Source organism: Cylas formicarius, unplaced genomic scaffold (assembly GCF_029955315.1).
Source record: "Cylas formicarius isolate icCylForm1 unplaced genomic scaffold, icCylForm1.1 PGA_scaffold_7__23_contigs__length_41026272, whole genome shotgun sequence".
NCBI lineage: Eukaryota > Metazoa > Arthropoda > Insecta > Coleoptera > Brentidae > Cylas > Cylas formicarius.
The window spans coordinates 24,360,303-24,386,588 of NW_026844352.1; the positions used below are offsets into that span (position 1 = coordinate 24,360,303).

Sequence of the window (26,286 nt, forward strand, 5' to 3'; positions counted from 1 at the left end):
AATCTGTTCGACATGGGCAATTGAAAAAAAGTAGTCTAAATTGATCGATTGTAAGAGGGACCTTTTTACACATACGTCCGGGTCAAGTCGGGTCAAATAAAGGGACTTTGTTACGAAATGGCGCGCCGCGACGGGCGTCGGGGCATGGGAATCAATCAGGGTGTCAATTAGTTTGTGCTCGGTTGGGTTTCATTCTCCGATGGCCGCAAAATCGAATTATAGAGACCTAAAACTTCCGGCGGAGAACTTGATGGGCTGCGACTCCAATATGGGTATGATAGTTATCCATCCCTTATGTAGTCTGGGTCAATAATGATTATTAAACAGCCTCGAGATAGAAACGACCAAGACGTGCGGTTGTCTCCAATTGTTGGTGGGCTATACAAATTAGTTAATTCCTGCTTTTAAATATTTCTCGGATAAGGTTCGTCATTGTACGAGTTTTTAAATGCTGCAGAATAAGATCAAGAAGGTAATATCCAAGTGGATAAGATAAAATATGACGACAACCAAGACATTAGAAAAAATATGGACTATACACTATGGATTTTGACGCTTTAAATTACAAGAAAGATAATAATCACTAGATAAAATTAACTACAATTAAGCTAAGTATGGTCTTTATATTCTATATAGAAGAATACAGAGTATTCAAAAAGTTCCGCACGAAACAATCTCTTGTCTTTATTTCAAATGTTTTTGCAATAAACTGTTTTTGTCACGTTTCATATTAAATTCCGTATTTGATTTAATAAGCGATATAAAGAAGTCAATAAAAATATAAGAGTGAATATTTATGTAACAAATGGAAACATAACTAAAACAGATTAAAATAGGCTTTTGGAATATCGTGTATATTTAAAAAGACTCTCCTTAAATATGAACTCCCGTTTAATTTTGTAATTTTCTGGTTAATCTGTTTTACATTTTGCCCTGCTCAATCGAAAAATTGACTTGGCTTTTTCGACTTGTTTTCAAAGAGTGTACTTATTCTTTACACAGTTTCGATGTTTTGTTTTAATTATCTTCCGTATTAGATAAAGTGTGTATCGGTTAGCTAGATGTTAATATTTTAACCACTTATTCTATGCCCTAAAGTGCTGGGACTAGTGCTATTCTTAGAGCATTGATTCTCATGTGAGCGCTTATGCTGATGACACTAAATTATTTGAAAATCCTTCAACACATTGCAGAGAGGTTTGAATACTATACTATATACATAAGAAAGGAACAATTCAGCACTTCACATCGACTGCATTTTATAAGTAACAGGACTTTCGATTTTTGGAACAGTTTAGCCCCAGATGTGTGTGCGCCGACCTTGTCTGTATTTAAACGTCGCTTGGACAGTGTATTGTTTTACAGCAATAACTAAATATTTATTATATGTATAACATTCTCATGCTACTAACTATTAATGTGCATAATAGGTTCTGCTCTGCACTTTAATCTTTGTAATGATAATAATAATAATAAACTAAGGTCTACAACCTCTTAGTTTTGTCACCTGCCAAGATATTTAAATAAAATTTTATGAATTTGCTAAACGTTTTACGCTCTCTTGAACCAATTGCTGGGTTTATAGGACCAAGTCATGGGAAGAAAATATTTCCAAATTTGGTAGTAGGATAAGTATTGGATATGGCGTCTAGTTAGGAATACTTCGGAGCTTGAATATGATTTCCAATTTTGCTTTGAGCCCGTTAATTTGTACAACTAAAGCAAAGCAAAAGAAAAAATAATTTAAAAAAGAAAGAATAACTAAAAAAAAGACGCGAAAAGATAATACACGACAAATAAATAATAAATAAAAGCAAACATTAGAACAGCTTTTAAAATAAGACCTAAATGAAAAGGTAGAAAGTGCCTTAGTGTCTGAATAATTTAAAATGTTGCAAGTATCACAAAAACTACAAAAGTCTGCATTCTCTGTTATCCAATTTACTTATTTTAAGATTTTTAAGAAGTGACCACATTTTTTATCAAAAACAATATATTTCAATATACTCCAATTTTAATTTTCATTAAATAAATAATTTCATTTAAATGTAAATGGACTTATTACCGATTATTTCCTTTTGTTTTATTTTAATATTCATCGAAAAATACGAAGTGCGCAAAAAAGAGGAGCGTATAAAAACATATACTGCGTCGTTAATTTGAAAAAGGGGAATCTCCCGCGAGGGCATTTTTAGCAATATCCGGCCTCTTTAATTTTGATAAATTTGTGAAAAAAAAAAAGACCGAATCATACACCACGAATTAACCGCGTTTTTGTCGAACGACAAAATTGCGAATTTAAATCCTCCCCAATTATATAGCCGGTATTCGCAATTCCAGACGTATTAAAACGGCTTAATCGTTTTTTGGCAATCGGAGCTCCACAAAAAAAAAGAGATAATTTGAATTACGAGTCCGCGTGTGAAAATGGATATACGCGACGCGTGGTATCGCAGCCGTTGATATAAAGAATGGTATATAATCTGATTAAAATGGAATCCATGTGTCTGGGCTGTGACTGATGGAAAGCCTAACGGATTATAATATTGCAGGAGCCGGTATTCGCCTAACACCTACGATATTCGTGAAATATGCCTCTCTGCTGTCGACGGTATTTATTTATCAGCGCTTATGAGCTTTTACGGGACTTTCGGGCACCAGAGGCGTCCACTATATTACTGCCTTTCATTAAATAAAGTCTTATATAAACGTAAACGGTACTTACCAAAACAGTAAAAACTTTTAAACGGTGTATACATTTTTGGATTATAATTTATACCTAGAACTATTGACAGTTGTTCGCCTTCAAAGCAAGATAATTTTGGATGAAAAATTGTTCGATATTTTGGATTTTTCAGCGCGATGAACAGCAAGAACTGCTGTGGCTAAGAGATTAGTTTCATCATGATAATACAGGCTGCCCAGGTTAAGAGTTTATGAGTGTTATAAAAAAAGTTTAAATGCAAAAGGAAAATCAATTTTTAATTTTTTAGCAATATTTCAATTGTCATTCAATTACATACAGGCTGGTCAAATAAAGTAACATTTTTTTAAATGGAACCCATTACATTAAAAAAAAGAATCCAACCATATATATAAATCTATATAACAGTCTCTAATACACTGTTAAGAGCGATTCGTGATTGATAATTAATAAATAAAAATTAATTAAATTACATTAAAATGATTAAGTGAAATAATATTTATTCATTTGTTTATTTTCTACGAAAAAAACATATAATATTTAATCGTATTCGAAATAATCAGCAATTTAATAAAACGCTTTCAGAACTAAGCAGTAAAGCTAAGAAATTTAATTAATTGCGTTAATATTGCCTCAGAATTGTTTGATTGAAAAAAATTGATAGAATAACATTTTGCGAAACAGTGCAACGCGACATATTTGATAAAAATATAGCAATTTTGAATACTGTCTGAGAAAATGTATTATTTTCGAAAATAGGTTATGCGGATTTTTTTTTTTAAATGCTAATATGCAATGTAGCAAAATACTTTCCAACATAACCTGAATCCCTAAGACATTCGCTAATAACGGTGCTTTAGAGACCGATATATAAATATTCGTTGAATTGTTCTCTCAAATGTTATTTAATGTATTCAAAAATGTAATAAAATATGTGACAAGTATAGGCCTCTCTTAAACCGGCCACCCTGGACAATATGCCTTCACATAATTTTTCCGCAACCTCACATTTTCTTTGTATACTTGTTTTTTCTCCGTTTTTTTTATTTGGTAGCAATTCAAATGTTACCTACTTGCTGGCTGCCTAGTCTATAGAGCAAAATGCTAAGCGGAACTGGTTTGGCCATATATAAATACCAACAAACAAGTTATCTCTGCCAAAGTTTATAAGGAAAAGTTTGTGCTACCATAACAACGTTTTCCCATATTCAAGTTTAACTAATTTGCCAGGTGTCAATAAATTGTTGTAAAATACAGGGCTTGCTCCAGCAGTTCGGCTAATAAATGTCTTTTAGCAATTGTAATTCTCAAAGTTAGTTACAAAAGACATTTGAAAAATATTATATATAGTACCTAACTAACCAAAACTTTTAAATTCAAAAAAACTCTAGAAAAGGTTTCCTATACGGTTTTATCAGCACTAAGGTATTCATTTTACCAGACATCAAAATGGTGTAATAATAAAAATATGTAGTTTTTAAAATTGAACTAAAGTACTAACAGGTATTAAAATTATTACATTTTCAAACATGAATATTTTGCAGAACTTTTGACCATTTCTGGTAAGTAAAATTCGAAAAAAATGTCCCTTGTTAGTTGCCATTAGTTCCGCCTTTCAGGTGCACAACGCTATCTTGTCTCTTTGGGTATGGTCAAAACTGACAGTTTCGAAAACTTCGCAAGCTATCAGCATTTGCTAAACTAAATTATAAATAGATTCTCTAGTTTATTGAAGCTGACTAAAGATCCACATATCCGTGAAAAATATACCTATACGCTTTTGCTATTTCATATTTAAGTTGGTCACATTTTTTTATAAGCTTCGAATAACAATCACATTTCGCTTGATGTAAAGCAGATTTTCTGACGCAATGAAAGTCGGATTTTCAACGAGGACCATAAATTTTTAGTTATAAATTAACAATTTTAGAATTTCTCTAGTAATGAACTTAGAATTAAAATTGCTACCCCACAACACAAAACTCTAGGCGAAATACATACACTCGCGAAACAAAATTGAGTTTCCTTGATGATTCCCTTTTTTTTTAATTTGTAATCCAATTTTCACGATGTTGTTTTGTTTGTTTTCTTGCGTTTTTCTTTAATTATTAATTATTAATTATTACTATTAACTATTAATTAATTATACAGAGTAGCATTTTTTGATTAGATGTATTATAAGTATGTCACCTTTCCTTAAAACAAAGTTAATTTTAGAAAATTTAAGTCAAGCTTTCGGTTCAAAATTGACATCGTTGGCTCAGTACACAATTATTGTGATAGAATGTTTGACAATGACAAAATTATAATTTCAATATGGCATTAATTTCGAAAGAGATCTGTTTTAATAATTTTAGTAGGCTTGTTATGAGCTTTTTAAAAATTTGAGACATATTTCAAATACAAAGCGTGTTTTGTTAGTAGACCCTGGAATAAAGGCGTCCGTTAACCTAATATACGAGGGCAGCGCCAAAATTTCCCGGCCTGAATATGAAAGAAACCAAGGAGAGTAACAATTCTTTATTATTTTTAAATATAATCCCCTTAACTTCAATACACTTATTACATCTCTTTATTAACAACTCAATCCCTTTAAAAAAATATTCTTTTGCGTTGTCTGCAAAATGAGCTAAAACAACCTCAGATAAGTCCTTCTTCAAATATACAAACAAATAATAGTCGCCGGGGGCCATATCTGGACTATAGAGGGGATGATCTATCTGTTGAAACCCACACTCTAAAATGGCAGCTTGTGCAGCACCAGCACTATGGACAGGTGAATTATCGTGCAAAAGACGCACGCCTCTGGCCCGTTTTCCTCGACGTTTTACACGTATGCAGTCTCGCAATTTATGTAATAATGTTGCGTAATATTTACCATTGACAGTGGTATTAGTTTTTTAAAATCTATCAAAACAATTCCTTCACAATCCCAAAAGATCGTGGCCATCACCTTTTTTGTTGACTGACTCTGGATTTTCTTGGAGGTGCTTCATCCTTACGACGTCACTCCATTGATTCTTTTTTCGATAAAGGATCATAATAGAGAACCATAGTTTCATCTCCCGTCACAATAGTTTCTATCGCAGGCTTCGGTTCCGACCCACAGAGTTCCAAAAAAGCCGAACAGTTCTTAGGAACCCATCTTGCGCTAACCTTATGCATACCTAATGGCGCTAACCTCATACTTTAGCTGTTTAAGAGCCATAAACTTTCGTAATTATTATTTTAATTTACTTCCTTCCTTCTGCTATGATGCCTGGATATAAAATGGGAGCTTAATGTACATTTGATATTACACTCACATAAAAGTTTTTCTGCCAGTACTGCCATGGCTAACTCATAAAAAAATCTCTTATGCGTTATATACATAACAAATCTAATAAAATTATTAATAGATATACAGAGCACAAGTCTACTTTCTATAAAATTAGTTGTGAATCCCTAAAGAAAACGAACTATGTTACTCGATACTACGTAAAAAAAATTGTCCCGATCAGTTTTCATATCTTTCATAAGCTTAAACATAACCGAGCTACACAGGGTATCAAAAAATCCAACACCTCCAAATCTAAAAATCCAAGATTGCAATGACTTTTCGGTTTATATCCTTTGAAAACTTTTATTAGGCGGAAGGCTCTGGTATAAGAAGAATGATCACTGCGGCTGTAATCACTTGGATTTAGTTAATTCTCCAAAAGATCAAGGATGTACTAGTGCGGGCCTACTAGCATCGTTTTTAAAAAAAATTGAAGCTCGTAGAACGAGATAATAACGGAAGATAAAAGATTACGAGAAACAGTATTTACATAAAATTATCCACCCCAATTTTCCTGCATGGTGTTTTGAAGTTATGGCCCAAAACGACAGTTTGATTTATTCCTAAGCAAAAAATGTCATTTTATAAAATAATTAAGGAAAAACAACAAGAAAAAATATGAAACGTCAAACTTGGGAAAATTTTCACAATGGCCCAATTTTGTACCGGCGAATATACTTACTTTCATGATACTTGTGAAACGGGCAGTCGTCTACAACTTTGCAACGCCAGACCAGTTGCGGTTACTAAGTTAGCAAATAAATTTCAAACTAAACTAGCGAGAAAATAGTATTCTGCAGTTTCGTTGCACCCAGTGGAATACAAAATAATATTAATTCTACGAGAGCATAAAATGCCAGTTTACTTCTTAAACGCGGTAAAGAGAAAATTACATTTTAAGATATACTTACGGCATTTAGAAGTAGCAAGATGGTTCGTGGACTTACCTGAAATAAACAAAACGTATATGTTTCGAAACTTATAATAAAATAAAATAAAATGTGTTATGTATACTATGGTTGCGATATTAACCAATTTAGAATTCAATTTAAAAATTGGTACAATTGCTACGAATTCAAAATAATATATACTTAGACCATGGCGCTTTGACAATCGACCCCGTGATTAACTTAACTGCGTATTGTTAATTACTCCAAAACCGCAGCCCCTTACCCGTAACCATTCCAGGACCGTCCTAAGAATTTATCTACCTCTAACAGGCGGGATATAATAATGTTTGTAATTCTTGAAACAAGTACATAAAAAAATTAGTACAATTTATTATGTTCTATTTCATTAAATTTCTACATTATTCATATACAAAATATTAAATATAATAATAATAAATTATCAGTCAAATAAAAAATCGCCACTATCGCTACTGTCCTACTTCAATGATCAATTCCGCTACTAATCGTTCTCGATAAATATTTTCTTCTTTAATTACTCGTGTTTCACAGTTTTGTACTGACATTTTAGCTACCTCTTGCCGAATTACGTTTATGGTACTATCACTACATTTTGGCGCAGCGTTATTTCTTCTTATATGCTTTCAACTCTGAACAAATAATCTCAATCGGGTTAAATATGCAAGATTTCATGTACGTTTTGGTCTGCTATCGAATCGATTGTGTAGTCTTTATTAAAATGTTTTATTTTTAACAATTCCAGAGTGCAGCTTTCTTCAAAATATAAATCATTTGCGTACAGAAATTCTTTAATTTCTTCTTATTTTGAATTTTTCTAATTTGGGCTGAATGATACGAGGCATCATCCAACACAATAACAGTATTTGGCGATAGTTTTTATGGTAATCCACACTTGACGTTTTTGGTAGACAAAAATAAGGCACGTTTAGTACACTTGTTACTGATATCACACCATCCCTGTTTTAGTGTGTCGTGAGTGTCGAACGACGTTTCGTCTAAATACACTATTAGCCTATTTTTCTCTCGAAATTTTTCAATTGCATTTAAATAACCTCCATTTTCTTCAAAAAAGTACAGCAACGACTGTTTGACACAACTAATGTTTCAGTCTGGGAGTACCTTTTTATACAGTTTTTCTATGTTTAAAACACTATTATAAGCATCGTAGATTATACGCCTAATTAGATTTGCGTGTTGCTCTTTAAAAACTCACGAAGTACCAGCGTCTTCTCTCACTTTCCTCTTGACTATCCCATTTGCAACAATTTTTCTTGCAGTTGACTTCGGCACTTTGGTCACGTCACTTGTTTTTCTTGCTGCTCCTACTTCCCCTTCTGAATATCTTATAAAATTGTAAACATTCAAAACAATTTGTTTAGCATCAGAAGACAAATGGATCCGTTTTTTTTATTTGACTACCATCTCCAATTCTTTCCACTTCTTCGTACAGGGGACCATCTGCTTCATTCCACGGTCTCCACATTTTAAGGTCTTAAAAAACAGAAACCTTCAAAAAAATGTTTAATTGTAAAATTCTAATAAACATTTATCTATATTCTTATGACGTACCTTTATCTATCTGAAATCTGACCTCCGTAATATACACGAACATATTGCAATTCAGATTAAACTCTTAAGAACTACATACTACCAGATGTTAAAATAAAAGCTTCTACTTATTGGAAAATACTCCGCAGCATCAATGCTTCATCAATAATTTCAAGTTTCTACAAATGTTTGTTAAGGTCCACTTCAGGTAAGACCCACTTAATGCAGAATTAACATCTGTTGGGATGGGTTTTACCACCACTCTGCAAAGGTCTGCGGTTAACTTACTGTAAAATACTTAAAACGTCAAAGCAATAAATGCACTATATTTTTGATCGTATTATAGCTGTCCATAACATACGGGTGGCTCAATGTCTTGTAAGTCCTAGAACAAAATCGGCACACAATCACATTTTCAAATCAAAATAAAAATCAATTTCCGCAATTTTGTAGTCACCTTTATGATAAGGCACACAGGGTGGAACTAAAAATAGCAGACAATTCGCGGGATAATGCGCACTACCGATATCGAGATCAGATAGGTTTCCGTTAACAACACTTTTAATGACTGTTAATAACTATTCGATAACACATCAACGTCAGAATGTGTTCCAATGTCAAACAATACAACATACTACAGTAAATTAAAAAAACAAAGATTAATTACAATCATATGCTTCTCAAAGATATTTGCATTAATAAACCTGAAATGTGACATGTTTATCTACAATGTAGGCGACAAATTTCGGTTCTTTGTTATAAAATTACTCCAAGGCACTATAATGTCTAATTTTTCATTTCCATAAGGTCGTGGAATATTATATTCGCGTGTGCATGTGCATTAAGAAAAATGTATATGGCAAAGGCAGCACGCATCCGTTGGTTTGTTTCACAAACGTTTCTGACAATATTATGAAAATCCACTTATCAAAATAAATAAGAACTAAAAGTTCAGATTTTCACGAAATTATATATTTGTACATGATAATTGTTTCGACAACACAGTGTCTTTATCACATTTGATAAAGACACGGTGTTGTCGAAACAATTGTCATGTCATAATATATAATTTCGTGAAAATCTGAACTTTTAGTTTTTACTTATTTTAACAAAAATAAGCACACACTGAATCCACAATTACCAACTTTAATGGAAAGCGGTTGTAAATTTGACAACCACAAAGCCAGTGTTGCGTAACGCCCGGAGCATAGATAAGGCTTCGTGCTGGAGGAAACATGATAAACTACAAGCATTTTTCAGACGGGCAGATGCGTGACAGCGTTTATTTGCAGTTTACCCTTAGATAAAACAGAAATCCATCTTCTCAAGAGGCGGGTCAATTTTTTCTAAATCCGCATTTAGAATCTATATTTAGACAACATTTAAATAGAATTTTTACTTATGTAAAAATCTTATTTCTAAAAGATTTTTTACCGCACGAGCTGGTTCGATGTTTGAAGTGGACAAATATTTGGTACAATCTAATTTCAGAGAAACGCAGAACCGGAACCACATTCTTGAGGCTTTTCGAGTACAGTGATAACCTTGACGGATTTTTAATATCTTCATTTGTTTTATGATTAAAAAAAGATTTTATACCCAAAAGAAACTCGCAGCCAATATTCCATGATTTGGTCCAGCCATATAGCTATTACATAGTATATTTTCGTAAAGCTGGTAATGATTTTCCATGAATTTTCTTATCAAACAGCGATTTCGACACACTTACTCGTTTTCCCAGAGTATATAACGAGATCTACGCATATTTTGAGACCATCCTGCCGTAAACTGCCGCACTCAAACTTATTTCCGATCTCTCAACGGCCATGTTAGTTGTTAAATGCCGCGAGGTCATTGGTTAAAAAAGAAAGTTTAAATCTCGCGCATGCGCATGTTCAATGGACTTTCTCAATTTATTTTTCATAGTTGCTTCCTCATTTCTATACTCAATGTCGCTATATCTCTAATAGGTATGTGGGTTAAGCCAATCAATTTCTACGCTTTCAAACGCCAGAGCTTTCAGTTTTTTTGCCATAAGATGGCAGCTGGGTGCAGCTTACCTATGACAACTGAAGTTGGGATGAACGCAATTGGTGGTATCCACACACTAAACAGAGCAAACCATTTTGAAATAAGTGTTTCGTGAACATTTAAAACAAAACAACCAAATTCGGCGCCCAAATCCGAAATGTCAAAAATCCCAAAGCATTCTCACGTATCTTGTGATTGGTCAAAGCTATCATGTATCGCAGTAAAATGCATAGGGAGACATGTGCGTTTAGAATATGAATTTTGTGCAGATTAGAAAATATCAAGGAACATGTAAATTGTTAAAAAGTGCAAAATTATATACTCATATATAAACTTAATTTGTGTGTCATCTCCTAATTTCGAACCACCAAGTAAAGCGGTTTATTATGTTATTAAATCGAGATCATTTAAATTTTTGAGAGTGGTTTACATTTATTAATTTAAACTTATACAAGAATTTTAATTGAACCCGTGAGTTCGAAAACCGCACAAGTCAAAAATCAGCGTTTCCAGAAAATCAATACAAACATTTTAACATTGAAACTAGTCGACATACGATTTCGACTCGCAAAGAAAAGTTTTAGGGCTCGTGGTTCACAATGTATGTTTAGTGGTAATTTTTCAAAAAATAAAATGCACTACGAATCGCAGATAAAAGGAGGGATGAACGTATACGGTTTTTTAACTCAACGCCCTAATGAATATTTGTTGACAAAGAAAAAATACATTATCAAAACAGACATCGCAATCATCATTTTTAGCATTTGTGGTATTCCACGATGTGATGTGGTAATAGAGTTCCAACACTTCACCGTGGGTATATGTCATTACCTTCTTGATGTCCACTACTTTTCTTCGTTAATTGGTACAGGTCCTTGACATTCAGAGGTGGGCTGCTCTTATGTTTTTGAGTAATTTAAAAGTATGGGAGCACCTTCATAGGAGCTGACGATAGTTTGATACAGCAAACGGAACCGGTGCCTCGAGTGCTACACTTTGTTTTATAATATTTAGGCCACCAGTTTTTAAAATCAGTAATGTCAGTATGTCGGAATCGCTTTACATTAAATGGCTGCCTTTTTCTGGCAGTCAAGATTAAATTCTTGTGGAGTGTAAATTCGAATTCCGTTTTGCACATTCGAAATCTAGGTCGCAGGGCAAAAACGAATGTCTGGAAAGTAGTGATAGATTTTGTTGAACCTCTTGGTTGCTTATAATACTGAGAGGAAACGAACCACAGTTTGGTTTCGGTTCTGCTCTGCACATCCATCGGAAAATAAATGCAGTTCAGTGATTTCAGGGGGTATACGATTCGATATGTAATCATTCAGAGACGTGCACACTTCATTAGGTCCCTTGTGACCTTCACCTTCATCGTAAGTACAAACATGACCAGTATTCTTCTTAAGTGTATTTATGTGTATTTGGAATGAAAATATCTAGAGCTGCCTAAAATAAAAATTTTCCTGGACTGGAATATGCATATCATTAAAACCCAGTCCCATTACTTCTGGTCGTTGGTTTTGCACTTCTTTAATTTTATTACAAAATTTTTATTATAAAAGTTCCGCTGCAACTACTCTTTTTGCGTTACCGTTAAGGTTAACATCCTTCAGCTTCGTTCCATGTCTTTCGCACGCCGAGCACACATCACACATCAACCTGTGGCCTCCCAAACTTAAAAGCGAAGTTTTCGTTAAAATACTTCAAACAGAATTCGTATTTAAATAAATGTTCCAGCTCTGGATATTTTGCGACAAATAATGCATGCATTTTCTTTACATCCAGAGATGCATCTAAATAACGACTGGTTTTGGGAAACTTTGATCGGAAACGCATCAATGTGCTCTTTAAATTTCGAGTTCCCAAATAAATCTTCTAATTTATTCTCATCAAGACTGTATTCGTATTGATTTTCTTGTTTTAAGGGACAACGAAGATATGAAGGGGTCTGAGGTCCATTGCTCGATTAAATATATCGACCAAGTTATTAATTCTGCTGCTTTTTCTGGCATGAAACTCTCTATATAATGCTTGAATATCTTATTTCTAACCTCCGAAGCTTCTTCACTGAAGAAATACAAGGTTTTCAATGATTTGTTTACTATGTACAATAATTCTGACATTGGGAACCATGGATATGTTTCCACGAAAATGTAACCAGTCTCGAAATAGTATGCAGATAAGTTTATTGCAAGCTGACAATTGAGTGCGACAAGAATAATCCAGAAACGATATATGAAAGTGTAAGAAACACCTGTTATCTCTGCAAATTCTTGAGCATTGGAAAAATCTTTCCTGGCCGTGTTGCCGGTAGATCCATAACCATTGCATTTTGGCTTATCGACAAGTCTAAACGAGACCAAAATAGATTTTGGATGAGCTTTTTTTTTGCAAGAAGATGAAAGATACCTTATTTTCTGTACCCCTCATTTGCCAGACTCAAAAATATCTTATCCAGCAATGCAGGGGGCTTCCACCATAATGAAGTGCATTTTCTGTTGTTGCAGAATTATAGTCTTCAAAATTATTATGTGTTAAAAATTTTGCAGGGGTTAAATTACAAATTGGGCATGCCCGACTTGAGCGAGTGTTGGTTGGTAATACAACATGGAAATTGTTGATTAAGGTCTGGTATTCTTGAAGATCTTTAATTTTATTATCTAGACTTTCTTTCTCTTTCATAACATGATCCCTAGTTTCTTCGACATATTCCAGTTTCAACAGCCTGCAAAACCTCAGAGATTGTGGCATTTCATTATTCCAGAGGATAATGCCGTCTGAGCTAGTTAGCCTCAAGGAAATCATGGTGGTAGCGAAAATACTCGTATCTTGTGTATCTCCAGAAGACATTTTTTGTTTGTATTGAGCCTGCCTTGAGCTTTCATCAAAACCATAACTCACAAATAACGTAGCTGACATCTGACTTCTAGAAACGCTGAGGAAAAACCCTTCTTGCATGAGTAACATGCTTTGTGTGTGTGTTAAGAAGATCTTGCATGATAATCGATGGTGACAGTCTTTTTTGGCCTCCAAAATATGATTATAGAGATTAGTGCACCCAATCAGATAGCCAAGTATTGTTGTTTCGTGAATCTGTTGTCACGTATAAAAGCAAGTGTTTCTTGAGAGCTATACTTGACGAACATGTGTAGGACTTCGTTTGGTCTCTTTTAAAACGCACGACAAATCTTTGTCTCCACTCACTTTTACACCAACCACTGCCGCATTTACTATTAACTGAGTATCGTGATTTATTTCTCTAGATAACTGTAGTGTATCGCTTCTCTGTGATCGGGCACTTTTTCACAAAAAGATAACTTTGGACGCCCCACTGACACTTGTTCATGCTGTATTGCCAATTCAGTTTTAAGTTCAGTCTACTTTTCCAAAACTAGCAGCCAGCTTTTGTATTTTGAATAGAACGAAGACTTGTTCCGTCGCACTTTCTTCCATCTGGAGGCCAGATTAACGCAAAAAATACCACTATTTTCACGAACAGACTTCTTATATTTATTGGGCAACAGTGGATGATTGTGCCAATTTTTTTTCTTCGAAACATCACATTATAGAGTTCCTGGTTCTTGAACTTGGAGCGACCTAAAAAAAATATTTTTTCTCTGATGTTTGCACTTGATAGCAAAAAGAAAGTACGCAGCCAGAAAGTCAATATATTAACCTCAGAGTTAACACTTTTAATTATTTTTTGTAGCCCTAACAGAAACTTCATAAACGCAGTTCTTTTAATGGAAAATATACTGCGTCAAATTTATATCTATTACTAATTAAAACAAGCAAATATTTCACAGTTTCTTCTAAAAATTTTCATAACCTTACCTGGGTTTGTAATCTCCGTTGCAAAAAAAAAACTGGGTTATCACTATCACCAAACCAAATGAAGCTTTTATTAAAACAAGCAAAAACTTGACTTTTAAAGTCAAACTCAAATTTGTGATATCGCCGCACAGCCGCCAATGCATTTTTTATCAAAACTTTGGTAGTTTGTAATATCCTTACATTTGACATTGACTTTTAGACATTTTGGCGAAAATCAGCGAACTATACACTAATGTGCATGGGTTGTTGAGCGTGCATGTTACTAAAGTTTTTATCGCCATACGAAAATATATAAACAGGTACTAATATCACTAAATGTGAAATGCAAAACGGTTTTATTTGCCTTGCCATTGAGCAGGCATTCTACTAACTTGGGAAACAAAACCCCGTAAACACTAAATTATCCTGTCGAAACTAAACCTACGCTCACTCAACCAAAGAAAAAAGATTTAACTCTTTTCGGGAAACTTTTCTCGGGATTATCTTTGATTCTGCCGACTTCGTCGGTTATATTTCACCGACTTTTCTGCGAGAGGCCGGGCAAACAAAAGCTAAAATTTGCTAAACTACCGTTGTCGGAACTAACTTTTGCGCTCAAGTATTATCAACTGTCGACAAATCTCGTCTTGAAAAGTCCAACGAAAAGGATGGCTCTGATGACCTATTTAAATGACATTTTTTCGTAATTACGATACTTTGTTGCAGATTCATTTAACACAACTAATGAAAAGAATATATACTGCATCAAATAAATTAAAATACTACAAGCCTTTTGAATATGTAGCTTTCATTCTAGAATGTGCGAAACCAAGCACTGCATGATTTTTAAAATTTCAATAAGGTTACACTTATTTTATTTACATTGCCGAATAAATGCAGTTTTTAAGATAGTCAAATTTTGCTCTTTACTGATGATGTGAAATTGGTTGGAATAATTGGACGATTATATGTCTTTGCAAAATTATTTGGAGATTGGTTCTTGGTGCACTTCTAATAACTTACCCCTCAATATAGACAAATGTTTCGCAATGACATTTTCAAACAAAACTGATCTATAACTTTTAATTACCATCTGGATAACGTATTATTAAGAAAATGTGATAGTTTTAAAGGCCTGGAAGTAACATTTGACTCAAAACTCTCCTTCAGTAATCACGTCGATGAAACCTGTAGAGTTGCACTCAAAATGCAGGGACTCATAGTGAGAAATTCTAGAGATTTCCACATTTTTCTACATTTTTCTGCTTCCGTCTGTAAAATACTTAATTACACAGCGATCTAGCTTACGGAAAGCGTCACTTTACACGTTAGTTTCGTTTCCCACGGAGATATTTCCCACGCTTTGAATTTTGACGTTGGTCAATTCTGACGGTCATGTCAGTGTTGTTTTGCGAAAATGTACCCAAAAACTAACGATCGTAGAAAAAGTATAGTATGCAAAACGTTCGGTAAACTTTTTAAGTCACTCGTATATTAACCAATTAACCAAATAATGAATGAATGAATGAATGAATGATATTTCGATATCTTATTTGTAAGTTTTTCAAAGAAACTTCCACAAGCTACTGTATTACATTTTAAAAAACTTCTGGATCCTCCTGCATCGGTTTTTGTTGCCTCGAACTAGCTAACGTTCAATCAATAAGACTCTTCTGTCTATATATCTTGAAATTGCTTCCATCTTACCTTCATCCGAGTGCGATACCGTTTCAAGCATGATTCATGACAAAGCTTGCTTAGTCGAACTTGTTAACGTATCGCCAATCATCCTGTTGGCTTCTTCAGTTTCAGTTAAGCTCTGAAGAAGCCAACAAGATGATTTTCGAAATATTAGCAAGTTCGATTCAACAAAAACCGACGCAGGAGGAATCCAGAAGGTTGGTAAAAAAGCATAAAATATCAAAAATTGAGTTAATATAACATTTTCAAAAGACGCTATTATACTTTTTTATGATCCAATGATAAAATTTTACATATTTATAAATTTTACATAATGAAATATTCTTCAAAAAAATTCAATACATTTAATATGGAAGTACATTCTTATCTAACTATTTTGTATATTTAAAGACAGTTCTGAAACGTTCAATAAATTTTTTCTACTCTCGTCTGTAAAATACTTAATTACGTACCGATCTAGCGTGCGGGAAGCGTCAATTTACCACGTTAGTTTCGTTTCCCACGAATTCGAGCCACTTTGGACATTTCAGAAAATGTACCCAAAAAATAACGGTCGTAGAATAAGTATAGTATGCAACACGTTCGGTAAACTTTTTAAGTCACCTCGTGAGTGATGTTCAATTAGTGTGACGTTCATTTTAAACTTGGCCTACCTATGGATCCGGTAAAAATTATCTGCTATGCTTAAAAGTCCATTTCAACCTAATTCATAAAAATATGAATACATTTTTTTCTTGTAAACACCCGTATTTTCCGTTTTGGTATCATGAATTTGTATATCATTTTGATTTCAAATTATTATATTATACGATACGTGTTATTAACGACAATATAGTGAGGTGTTTTATTAACGAGTGTCTGAAGAAGTGCACCATGTAATGAAAATATCAGTGTTTTAAATATCTACCGAAAACATCAAAACGCTGCCAACCGGTGACTAAAGAACGCTCGAATTGCCTCACGGCAGTGTTTAATGAAGCTGACGTGCCAAAGTGACAGTTTGCACAAGTCACACGCAGTGGCTGGTTGAGTATTTTTGAGCGCGGAGTTAAAAAAAATTAATTAAAATATTCCTAGCAAATAACAAACGAAAATTTTCCTATCTTTATTACCGAGACGCGGTTGAACCTGGTCTGGCAATTAATTTTTTTCTCAAAGTTGTCGAAACTTGTCTGACTTTGGCTCCCTGTCATTATACCGAACACCCGAACACTGCATGAAGTTAAACTTAATTTCCCTGAAGGTTCTCGACAGCTTTAACCTAGGTAACCGCTGTTTCAACCGCTCTAACAGCTTTCCCTCTCAAAATCCCTCCCGTCCTTCCAGAACGAACTGGGAAACAATATAAACTTGCTCGCCGTGCAAACATTTTCGTTAGAAATTAAATCAATAATGAACGTCAAATGAATATGTCAAACAAATCACATGCATCGTTTTCGCTTGACTGATAATTCAAAATGTTGTCACGTCGAACGCATAAATTGAACCGAAGTTCCGGCTCATTTAACTTAAAAAAAAACCAAAACAATGGGCGCGAAATTTATTTCCAAAAGTTTCAAAACTCAATGAAGGCTGAAATCTAAAAGTTTCCGTGAGTGGAAATTAATGAATGCATAAAGGAGAGAATTGAAAAGGTTTTAGGAGACCGGCAGGGGAGAGAAAAATCGCTTTATCGCAGTGATAATGATTTCTTGACGATCAGCGGCGTACCGACTCCGTTTGACAACGCGCATGAAAATATAACACACATGCTACACACGGCGCTTATCTTATTTCATATTAGAGAGCTTTTAAATATCTGGAAATATTTACATTAAATTTAAATAAACATTTACATAGATTCTGTTTTCAAGCGAATGTGCTTTTAATATACTGCTTTATTATGTATTCAAATAACCAACAAAAATTAATCATATACAAGGTGATTCATAAAGAACGGGCATTGTTTAAAGAGATTCTAGACACCAAAATATGACCCTTAAGTTCGACATATTTCATACAAATGTTGAATTGGATCCTTTAAATTTTATTATTAGAAGCTTATTTGGACGTTGCTGCTAGAGAGCTCCAGCATCAGTTGGAATAATTTTTTTTCCTGTCGAGTTATGGTTTATATCTTGCTTGCAAGTGAAAAGGTATTTTTTCTGTTTTTTTTTATAAACACTTCAAAGCTGAAAAGTTACGTGGAGCAAGAAAAGACCCAAAATTTATGAATAATAATTTTGACCATAGTATATTAAAAAAACTTCAAATTAAATGTTGCATGTCTCTAAATATTAAACAAAAGTTCTCTATTATTTATAAGTTTATTCGTGACTCCTTGTATTTTTTGTCGTGTATATTAGGTCCCTCAAGTATAGCAATATCGGGAACTAAAAAGGTTTTAAATCTGGACCCCTTGGTGGCCAAACAAATTTAGTTGCACGGCTAATCCACCGAATAGGAACATGCTCATGTAAATACTGGTGCGGATAAACCACATATTTTCCTTTAAGGGATTACCGGTTAATACGTCTGCACCAATAGTAAACTAACTAGATTTAATAACACGTAAATTTGACAATTGCTAATACAAACAAAATAGCATAAATTTGAGTGTCATCGATTTAAACTTTTTTTTTATGACTCTTACCAAAATTGTTATTGTCAAATATTCTTTCTTTTATTGCTGCTCGCACCTTTTCAATTTTTAAGTACAGTGAATACCCCCATAACCGGACACTCACGATTCCTCTACTTAGAGGTGCATGAAAAAAAATCTACATTAATCGTAAATATGTATTACGTTTATTTCTTTAAAAACATACAAAAAACTATTGAAAATAATATAGGTGAATGAACTATAATTATTTATTTACAAAGTATAAGATACTAGTCTGACGCAGATTTATTGTTTTTTGCTTTAACAAACTAGACTGAAAATGATCTAAATTTATAAAGAGTTGAAATGCAATGTAGCAAAAACTTTTAGAACGGCAAATATTTTTAAAGCTTCATTATGGCTGTTACTTGTGTTAGGTTCCTCACTATCACATTCTTCTTCCGGTGCTGGTTCTTTTATGTTTTCTATTGCATCTTCAATGTTCACACTAGTCTCATCAATAATATTGTAATATTGTCGATTCCAACATACTTTCCAAGAATATCTTGCGTTATGTTCGTTTCTCTAACACATAGTTCCATTTCAAGTATCGTAGAGAGTGGGACATTATCTTCTGAATCCCATTCTATTGATGTAGAAAAATCATTATATTTTTGAAAAATTTTTGAAGTTTCTTTGAAAAATTAATTTTCATTCGGTTTATACAAATAATATGGTGAAACCAGTGCCTTTCAGAAGCAATGTTCAAACAGGTTTTATTATCATAATACAAAAACCGTCTCAATTCATATTTTCGTAACAGCTGATCAAAGTATGTGTTAAATATTTATTGGTGGACAAAGCTAATCAAGCTTCTTATTGGTAACTTAGCCTTTGAAATTTTCTGACTTAACTGTCGCGACTCTGACTTTCAGGTGAACGGGATTGTTACCCTCCGCCCCCAATACCAGATTTGTATTTTCTATAATCTTTATTCTCCCTTAATTTAATCCGCCTTAGGCCTCGCTCGTATTTTCAATACGTCCTAAGGGATCCTTGAAGGGAACAGCGTGTCTAGAGCCAAGACAAATTGCTCCTAAATTTAAAAGACGCTGCAGCAAAACAAGTAATTGGCATCTTAAAAGAAATCATTTTTTGGTAATGAACACCCTTCAGTCGAGGGGTCTTGCCGGATTAAATTAACTTATTAATTTTTGGAGACGGGGGATACCGTTATTCGCTGACAAATTCGGTTCTTAAGAGTGTAAACAATTTTTTTCCTCCCGTAAAAGCACCATTGACAAAAAATTATCAATGCGTTTTTAACTTGTTGAAAATAAATTGTAAAAAACCAACCAACTAATTGTATTGTAGACAGAAAGAAGCAAGGCGACGAACAATTAGTTACACCATGCTGTTTCAACTGTTTGTTGGTGTCAATTTGAGCATTTTTGAAAATGTTTTTAAGGTTTATTCCTGTCATGGAAGAGAATAATAGATTCTATCATGCAAAAAAGGTATAAATATAACTTTAGCCTGGTTCTTGCTTTCGGCAGTACCATTTTATTAATAATTCAAGGTTACAAATAAAAATAATAACTACCTACAATTGGTACCCCCAACAAGTTCGATGTTGAAATTAGATTTTGCAATGATTACAAAACTTAATGTAGGTTGTATCGCCGAATATAGATTGGTTTAAATGATAATCTGACAATTATTTCTCATTATAATTTAACAAATTAAATTTAATAAAAATTAAAACTACAAAATCTTTCAAAATATTCAGGGTTAATTTTTTAATACCTGAAATAGGCTAACTTTTCACCCTTTGTCTTTTATTACCGTAGATTTTTACTTAAAAAAAGTTTTAGAATAGTTAATGGAATGTTATGAAGAAATGACTCCAGCATTGCCAGACTGGATGGATGGACCTTTAAAATTTTTTTTTTTGAAGGACAATTCCACTTTTTTTTGCGAAATGTTATAAAGTCTGCAAACGCTGCAATAGAACAAAAATAAAAAAAAATTATTTGGGAAATCGTTTAATCAATTTAAACCTCTTCTGTTCATTTTGGACATTCATTGTTCATCCATTTGGATACAACGTACTTTTTGAGATCAGCTCATTTGAGACATCAATTCTATTTGTTTTATTTTGCCAAGGTGTCCATTTTATAATACTTTTCTTTCATTTGTCGTCTTTTTTTCTCTTATTTTCCCTTTATTTTTTATCCACTGGTTGAGTTTTAAATCCAACATTTGTCTTTCAATTCATCTTCGGTTCTTACGTGCATGAACAGTACTTTTGGTGTACCCAAAATGAATTTTATAATTTGCCCATCACTTTCATTAAGATTTATTCGTTGCGCCCCAGCGATGCAATTGAGCCAATTTGATGTACCAAAGGGAAATAAAAGTCAAGGAAACTTCAGTTACTTATATCAACCGCTCCCAGACCGGCATAAAAATTATTAGGTTTGCAAGAAAATTCACGAGAAGTTCGAGAGACCGGGGATATTTTTACGATAAATAAAGTAACTTCGTTGGCAATAAAATGGGTTTCAGGTTTCATCCGAGACGTGATGCTTTTAAGCAGTTTTTCTCTTTTAAACTTTATATTCACAGGGTGCGTCTTAATGCTCAAAGAATATTTGTAACTTGACACGCGAATTCACATATTTGTCCATTCTTGTTTACATTCTGAAGAACAACCGAGATCCATCGGAAAATTACGGGAGACAAATTGTAATGAAATACCACAGAACGTGTAAAAACAAATATATACAATACATCACATATTTCAAAAACCATCTAATACTAAACTCAGAAATAATGGTAGTACTTCAATCTATTCCGTTAAAAGCGAGATTCAAATAAAAGATTTTTTTTTATTTTAAAATATCTAGATTCTAAATAATCTTGTTGCCGTTTTTACAACTTTTTATGCTTTTGACTTCGGGATGAGTTTAAGAACGGCTTGTTGTAACGCGAGAGGGGCCATTCTTTTTACCACGTGTCCACATTCCAGGGACGTATTTAAGTATTAGCAGAAAAGAAGTGTGCCGTGCAAACTCTCGTATCTTAAGAATAGCATTTAAAAGTAAGAAAGGATTTTTCACTGCTTTGACTAATAATAATCGAGGAATCTCATTGACGAAACTCTACACAAATCCTTCAGCTGTTTATTGAGAGTTATAAAGAGAAACCAAAGCGAGGTATACCATGGCCAGAAATATTGTGTTTTTGCAACCGACCCCGAGATTAACTTTGCCTAATGTTTATTACACCAAAACCGAAGCCCCTTACAGAACACCCTACCGAGCAGACCCTTACCCATAACCATTCCAGGACCGTCCTAGGAATTCAGCTACCTATACTGACAAGCGGGATATAAGTATGTTTCCAATCTTTTTCGTCGAACAATTCTCCAAACCTGTACATAAAAAAATTAGTACAAAGTAACAATTTATTGTGTTCTATTTCATTACAGTTCTACATCGTATCATTATTAATATGCAATACATATATCGCTGCTGTTGTCACCTATTTCAATGATCAACTCCGCCACTAAGCGTTCTCGATCAATATTTTCTTCTTTTATTGCTCGTTTTTCACAGTTAGACCAGCTTTCTACTGATATTTTCCAAATTACGTTTATGGTACTATCACTAAATTTTGGTGCAGTGTTATTTCTTCTTTTATGCGCTTTCAACTAAGTCATAATTATCTCAATCGGGTAAAATATAAAATAATACGGGGCCTATCTCAAAATTTGATGCCCGTTTTGTTGTGCTATCAAACCGAGAATATAATCGACAGTGTTAAAAAAGACTGTTGATGTTTACAAATCGAAGAATCGTGTAGAAGAGAGAAAAATACAAGAAGAAGAATGTTGTTAATCGACAGGCGCACAAGACAAAATAATTATTTTCAAACTTAAAAGTGAAAACAGCCTCGTAGGGCCGAAGCTCGAGAATCAGGTACATAAATATGTACTTACTGGAAGGATCACATTCAAATACCTCCGTAATACATAGATTTAGATTTAACCCTTCAGAGCGGTACATATCACCTAATGTTAAAATAAACGCTTCTACTTATTCGAAAATACCCTGCAGAATCAATGCTTAATCAAATTTAAAACATTACGGTCCTGCGAAGGTCTGCGGACTTAAAACGTAAAAGCAATAAATGCACATTATTTTTAATGGTACAATAGGCCTGAAGTTCATAAAAATTTACCAAAGTTAAATACCGGATTATGTAAAGTCTTATGAAGCAGTGTGACAACACTGTGAAAAAATATTTTAATCTCATGGAATTTAATATTCAGAAAATTATCCTCAAAAACTTTGAGCAGCCGTTGGACATATTGACATTTCTTCTTAAAAAAAAGTATAATTCTGGAAACTTTCTAATCCTAATCTTCTTCTTCTAAATATTTCCACTCGTCACCAGCAAATTAACTATTATAAGAATCATAAAAACATGGCTGAAGTGTCAACGTAACCAGGGCTGATCATATTCCATCACTATGTTAAAATATGTTAAATGTTAAAATATTGTGGTTCTTTCACGTGGTAAACTGTTACCTGGGAAGAAGCTAGTTTCCTAACCCTTGAAAAATATCAATAGGAAAGTAACTGGCGAAAAAAGTGATCCTAAAAATCTAAATGATCCTCGTGTGATCAATATTCGTCCTACACTATCAAAAATATTTGAGAGAGTTTTGTCTACTGTGTATGATTAATTTGTCAATAATAATAATATACCCACAATGTGGGTTTAGAAAACATTTTGAAACTTCCGCGGTACTAACAAATGTTGTCGATGATATACCTCGAGTATGTAACTTTTGACACTGTTAATCACAATTTTCCTATCAATAAACTATGGCTTTACAATTTCTTCTCAGTAAAGTGTTTAATCGGATCGTATTTATCTAACAGGTTTCAAAGTAATAGGTTCTAGTAATAAATATTTTGATGAAATTGATTTGCATTCTGAGGTGCCAAGCATTTTCTAATATGCATTTATATTTTTCCTTTGATGTTCATGACTGGCTAATTCAGAGCCTCAAATTAAACTCTACTGTTTTTCGACTGATCACATTTCAGATCACTGCTTAAAAATGGATGATTGCAACTTTTTAATTGTTTTCAGTAAAAATCATTAATGAACCCTCTGCTCCTGGCTCTGTTCAAGAGCGCTTCTATTGTTGCGTTGCCTTATTTAAGCCTTAATGTCAAAACTCATAAATATAAACATAAAAAAATTCACAAAACTGTTCCATAAAAGTAACTGAAGTGGGTTATTAGTTGGTAAATACCGGCTTTAATATGATTTGAATGTGTTCGAATGCTTTTAAGCTAGGCTACGTTAGATTGCCATGATGAAAAGACATTTATTGTTATTATTAAATACTATTACATTAATGCTTGCAATTGTAATTGAAATAAGCAAAACATGTTTTGATTTAATGTATTTAATGGTGGCGGTGCTTTCGTTATGTCAAGAAAACGTACATATTAAGGTTTCTCTATATCGTAGTAATCATTACAACAAACAATTACGTTGTAAGACGCTCCTTTTCTTATTTTTTTTATCGAAGGACTACCTGACCTTTTCTCAGGAATTAATCAATGAGCTTAAACTTGAAATGAACTTGTATTTGCACATAAATAGGGGTACATCGTCACAGTCTAGCATCTTAACGATAACTAACTCCCGACACTCGGCGATACGCAGACTTGAAGCCAATTATTAATACAGTGTCGCCACGATTATTATATGGCTTTACAAAACTTAACAATTTTAGTTTATTGATTTTTGTTACATTTTGCTAATAATGACAAACTTGAGCGGTTTAAGGTTTTTTTTCAAGCTTAGTTGTATTCGTTTTTACCTTACGAGTTATCCCACTGACAGAACACGAATAATAAATAAGATTAATACAAATAGGTCTAGACTGGCCCTGCAAAAAGTTTCGATTGCCCTTCATTATTATCAAATCGAACGGAACGGGGGGTAGTTTTTAACTTACGGGGAATGCATTTGACGGGGCAAGCGGACCTAATTGGATTCTTGCAGGATCGAGATAGCGGCCCAAATTAAATTCTACTTTTTGAGACGATTTGTTCGTTTTGATATCGAACGATCGCCGTCGGCGATGGGGGAATTAGTGTGTATTGTATGACGGAATCGATTAGATTTATCTTTGGTTGCTCGCCATTTTTGTCGAAACGAGTGAGCTTCGGATTAAACTGAATTTAAATTGGAGCGAACTTGTCGTAAAAACTGTAGCAATAACTAACGATGGTGTTAGTTTAATACAGGTTCTCTAATTTTGGATAGGGAATTTACACTTCAATTTATATTTTTTTCAACTCACGTCTGTTAAATATCTAATTACACACCGATCTAGCGTGCGGGAAGAGTCACTTTTTTTTTATTATTATTTTTTTTACCGCACGGGTTTGGGAGCAAGCAGATGTTTTGCGATGTATTTAAATACTACGTGCTATAAGTTAGAAGTCAAAATCTAGTGGACTAGTCGCTAAGTAAAGTGACATTTATAATTTAAGTTTCTTACGGAAATTTTACATACCGTTTCCATGAACTCTGGTGCTTTTTACAATTTTTATATTAATTTCTTGGCAAGACCATTTTGTACGATTTTCAGATATCCACGTAACATCCGTAGAAACAAAACAAAATAAAATTGAAGGTTAGGACCTGCTTCTTCTTGCTTATTCGATCTTAAAAATTTAATCCTCTTAAAAGCTCTATTCTTGGATGATTTTTCTTCTAATAATAGTCTTTTTCTTTAAATAAACTACTTAATAATCAATTATAAAAGTTGAATAAACAACATAAAGTTTAAAAATTGTGTCTATAATACATTTCTCTCTGTCTAACGTACACAGTTAAAAAGAGATAACAATCGCAGAACCGATCGGAACGACAAACGAATATGAAGAATGGCAACTAGTAAATATTTTGTTTGAATTGTACAAAATTTAGTAGTCCCATAATCTGTTATTATTTTTAATTTATTAAATTGTGATTTTTTCGTAGAAAAAGTATAGTATGCAACACGTTTGGTAAACTCTTTATCTCACTCGTTTATTAAGCACTCGCTCCACTGCGCTCCGTTGTTGCATGATATACTATTTCCCACTCCCTTTTGTAAAATAATTAATTATATACCGATCTAGAATGCGAAAAGTGTTGTTTTACCATGTCAGTTTCGTTTACCACGTTTATTAAAAATTCGCTCCGCTGTGATCCGCTTGTGCCAAATAAACTCGTGACTCAAATGCCATTTTCATACTTGCTGCATAATATAAAAATTTTCTACTTCCTTCTGTAATTCTTTAATTATTGATAATTTATTATCATTTACAAATTATTCTATCAATTACACAAAACCTCTATTTCACTATAAGATGTTCAAAGTCCAGAAGATACAAGCATAATAACATAAATATTATATATAGGAAACCTCTATAATGTTTATGGGATTGAGTTCTGGTTATATCTATCGCTAGGACACAAGAATCCATCAACTGACCATCTCATTTAAAGTTTTCCTGTGTTTCTTTTCCCTAGCTCCCTAGTTGATAATATTACATCTCTGCTCTAGTTATCGACT

The 26,286-nt window shown here is 33.4% G+C and overlaps 1 protein-coding gene across 9 annotated transcripts in view; it reads right to left on the reverse strand.

Annotated features, from left to right (window-relative positions):
* LOC132705304 (protein sprint) overlaps positions 1 to 26,286 on the reverse strand; it is a 298,697-nt gene that overhangs the window by 108,694 nt on the left and 163,717 nt on the right. Inside the window, exon 1 of one of the 9 annotated variants that reach the window (XM_060675812.1) lies at positions 6,935 to 6,954. The exons of the other annotated variants lie outside the window; for them this stretch is intronic. Coding sequence (XP_060531795.1) covers positions 6,935 to 6,939 — 5 coding nt within the window. The 5' untranslated portion in view covers positions 6,940 to 6,954. Of the gene's footprint in view, positions 1 to 6,934; positions 6,955 to 26,286 lie in introns of those variants that run through there. 9 annotated transcript variants of the gene reach the window in all.